The sequence below is a fragment of the Neltuma alba genome, unplaced genomic scaffold (genome assembly GCF_004799145.2).
Source record: "Neltuma alba isolate B1F8T4 unplaced genomic scaffold, ASM479914v2 tig00012135_pilon, whole genome shotgun sequence".
In the NCBI taxonomy this organism is placed as follows: domain Eukaryota; kingdom Viridiplantae; phylum Streptophyta; class Magnoliopsida; order Fabales; family Fabaceae; genus Neltuma; species Neltuma alba.
This window is the reverse complement of record NW_021636686.1, coordinates 48082-51974: the sequence shown is the minus strand read 5'-3', so window position 1 is coordinate 51974 and position 3893 is coordinate 48082. Positions and strand designations below refer to the sequence as shown.

The following is a 3893-nucleotide window of genomic DNA, read 5'->3' as shown; positions in this document are numbered from 1 at the left end:
TACGTTTTTGTTTTATCGGGCCTCGAATAATTGATTTTTTTTAAAATTTAAATTTCTCTTGAACCTAGGTTATATAGTCATTTCTTCAAAAAAATTTCCCCGTGTTGTACGGATGATATTATGAGCTATTTTGACCGAAAGTAGTCTATATGTTAACTCAAGCAATATATGATTTTCAGGGTCCACACTAGTTGTTTCATTATGTCTATGAGTTCGTGAAATATAATTTTCAACGGAAACAATCCACAATGTTCAACTTCAACAAATTCTTGGATCATCTTTCATTCCTTGGTGGAAAAAAAAAAGGCAGACAAAAGTCTTTCACAATTCATCAATTGCCTAAAACTAACTTCAAATAACAGTGAACAAAAGAATAAGTGATTAACCCTAGCTCCAAAAAGACATATCAATAGTTTGATTAACATTTGGGAAGATCAGATGGTGGAGGTGGCAGCTTCTGATGATGTCCCTTTCCATCTTGAACAATCCAAGCCATCTTCAAGCCCCAACTTGTATGCACCTCAAGGTGGCAGTGCATGAACCACACCCCTACATTACAAGCCCAAACAACACCCCTCAATCAAACAATATATATATATATATATAGATATTAATTTTATGATAACTTATAATTAACCATACGTACCAATTACATTATATATATATTTATATATATATATATATATCTAAGAGGAAGAGTCTCAGTGTAATAGTAAAGTTGTGAGAGTTCAAATCTTAAAAACAGCCTCTCTCTCCTTATGGATAAAGGCGTGTCCATCTATTCTTTGTATTTATTAGGAGCTGTGCACTGGGCCTACTTTACATATATAAATGTATATTATATCTTTAGAAAAATTTAAGAAAATGATTGTTGAATTTCAAAATTCTAAATCAGTATTTGTTATTATATTCGTAAAAAAATTGAGTATACTCAAAATGTAGTAATTTCTAATTTAGAATTTTGAAATTCAAAGCTTTTTTTTCCTGTATCTTTTTGAGTTGTTGCACTAACCTGGGTTGTCTGCAAGGAAACGAAGAGCGACCCAGCCACCAGATGGTACACCAACAGTGTTCCTCTCAGCGGGATCAACCAGATTGAACTTCAAAGGGTCTTTTTTAGAGTCAAAGTTTCCAGTACCTTGACCCACAACGAAGAAGTTAAATCCATGAATGTGAAGTGGGTGGCTCTCTGCACCGATAATACTTGTGTCCTGAAGAACAAGCTCCACACTAGTGTTATAAGGCAACAACACCACCTTAGTCCCAGTGTTCATCACAATATTGCTCGGTGGGGTCCCAGTGTAGTTGAATTTGAAAGGTGGGTTTATAGGAAAATCAGTGGTATATACTCCTTTGGATTTGTTGAAGAAGTGGGCTTGAAGTAAAGCTACGTTTGGCTGCACGAAAGAGACATTGTTAACGGAAGCTGCGACTCTTGTGTTGTTAGGTCCTTGGCACTTTTGGTTTGGTGGGCACCGGAGAGTTCCTAGCCCTACGGTGAAGAAGAAGCGTTTATCAACAGTTTTTGGAACTTCTGCTGGGAATTTTGCGTTGGCTAAGCTTCGAATCTTCTTGTTGAAGTTCATTGAAAATGTTGTGTCATTGAACTTTGGAAGAGATGGTTTAAAGAGAGGAAGTTTGTGGTTCTTTTGATTAGGGTTTAGTGTTGGCGGTGACTTATTCTCGTAATGTAGAACCCCGGCGGTGGTGGTGTTGTCGAAGGTGGCCGGACCGGTTGCATAGGGTCTAGCAGCGATGAGGAAGGTGGCGTTTGGTGGGTTAGGGTTTGTTTTGAGAAGGACGTTCATAGTTTGACCTGGTGTGATGAGGACAACGTTTGTTTCGAAAGGTTTTACGTAGACAGCGTCGGTTTCTACGACAGTGAGTGTGTGATTGGCAATGCTAAAGAAAAGCTCGTCATTCAGTGCAGCATTAATCAAACGAAGCAGATAGGTTTTTCCTGGTTCCACGCTAAGCTTGAAGGTATCTGCATGAAGGAGAACAATAATTTATATCAAAAGGCATATTTCACACACACACACACACACACACACACAAATGTACATTCCGAGAAAATCAAACCAACTAGTATTAAGAGTTTTATCATCTAAGTAAGAACATGATATATATACCTTTGGAAGAACAATTGTAGAGAGGACCAGGAAGGCCATTAATGGTGTAAGCATCGGAGAGATTGGGTGCTGATCCAGTTTGCATTGCCTGATTAATAACAGTTTCTGTATCTGCTTTCCACCACTCTCCTGCAATTTTCAGATAACATCCATATCCTTGTCAAAATAACTGATGATTACTGAGATAACTTAAACTGACCAATATATATGTAAAATATATAGTTACCAAATGTGAGGGTTTCTTCTTTGAAGGGTTGAGGGAATGGATAAGGGATATATTTCTTAGGGAAAATGATGATGGGACCATAAAGAGTAGCTCTGAGCCATGAGATGTGAGCATGCCACCACAATGTGCCTCTTTGACCAGTAACAGTGAAGTTATAAGTGTAAGATTGGCCACTTTGAATTGGGCATTGTGTGATATAAGCAGGTCCATCTGCCCAACCACTTCTCAATTGCCTCACACCATGCCTGCAACCAAATTATTATGATCAAAACAATTATCACTTGTCTCAGATAGAATGAAGTTTCATTTTCTTGTTGTCCATAGTACATACCAGTGGATGGTGATGTTGTTCTGAACATGGTTAGTCACTTTGATCACAAGCCTATCTCCTTCTCTTGCTATGATTCTTGGCCCTGGAAACTGCCCATTTACAGTCACAATGCTCTTTGTCTGACACAACCTTGTCAACTTCTGTAATTTGATCTGCACAAATTAAAAACAAAAATAATCACAAATTAATCCTTAATTACCTTTTTGCATTGCATCAGAATGGTTCATATGAATTAATGAATTGAAATGAACAGGACGTACTTCAAAATTGTGTTGCCTTGTGACTTGTGCATGCTTTGCAAGTATCAGGTCTGGCAAGAACAGAAGAGCACAAAGCAGAAGACAATTATAAGCAGCTCTCAACAAGTTATCGGATGGCAAAATAAAGCTGGAAGAAGCCATTGATGCTGATAATGTTGCTATATGAAGTACTAAAACCTGTTTGGATGAAGAGAAGAAGAATAAGTGAGAGAGCTTATATAGTGGGAATTGATGAAAGGGTTTGGATATATAATTTGGTGACTGAAAATGATATGTTGCAGACAGACATGAATTGGTTTCAAGAATTGATCTATGTTGGATCCATCTACTTGCTGGCTTAATTAACCTGACATGTTTTGAATCGTAGAGTGAGGTTCAAGCTAAGTTACGTTAATCATATAATGTATGTAGGTTGTTTTAGAAAATGACTCTTGCTTGTTCAATTTGGTCCAACAATACATTCTAACGGTTAACTAGCTTGTGTCATTGTTCAACATCTTTACGATTGCTATATTCACAGACAATGATGCTAAAAGACGAAGATTTTTAGGACCATAACTAATAAGGAGGTAGCTATTTTATTTTCAAAATTAAAACAGGGGTTGGGTTAGGTATGTTACCAATTATTTAAAAGGATCAAAACTGATTTTACATCTTTTTCAATGAACCTTGGCAGCTAGTTTTGTTGGGAATTTGAATTCTTTACAATCATAAATAAATATATTTAGCTATAACAGGTGCTTATTCCCGGATGTGATATATTGTCCCATGTAATTGATTCAGTTTATTTTGTAGAGATCATATTTAACCTTTTACCAAATGTATAAAACAATAACCTTCCAATGAAGTTTCATTTTTTTTAAAAAAAAAAAATCAATTTGATCGTTTTATAATGAGGAGTTTGAAAAACATGAAACAAATACTTGGTTTAGAAATTCATCCCT

The 3893-nt window shown here is 36.3% G+C and overlaps 1 protein-coding gene across 1 annotated transcript; it reads right to left on the bottom strand.

Annotated features, from left to right (window-relative positions):
- Window positions 1-251: 251 nt before the first annotated feature.
- On the bottom strand, window positions 252-3113 carry LOC114723380 (laccase-4-like). The gene is made up of 6 exons (XM_028909573.1): window positions 2950-3113; window positions 2690-2841; window positions 2359-2603; window positions 2133-2261; window positions 1013-1987; window positions 252-549 (listed from the first exon to the last, which is right to left on the bottom strand). The coding sequence occupies exons 1-6, from the start codon at window positions 3088-3090 to the stop codon at window positions 419-421; spliced, it is 1773 nt and encodes a 590-aa protein (XP_028765406.1). The 5' UTR covers window positions 3091-3113; the 3' UTR covers window positions 252-418.
- Between the last annotated feature and the right edge of the window lie 780 nt (window positions 3114-3893).

Excerpts from the sequence above, each read along its gene's own strand:
- LOC114723380 (XM_028909573.1), bottom strand. The coding sequence starts at position 3,090 with ATGGCTTCTTCCAGCTTTATTTTGCCATCCGATAACTTGTTGAGAGCT. Across the intron at positions 2,604-2,689 it reads AACAACATCACCATCCACTG|GCATGGTGTGAGGCAATTGA; the intron begins GTATGTACTATG and ends ATTTGGTTGCAG. Across the intron at positions 2,262-2,358 it reads AGAAGAAACCCTCACATTTG|GAGAGTGGTGGAAAGCAGAT; the intron begins GTAACTATATAT and ends TGAAAATTGCAG.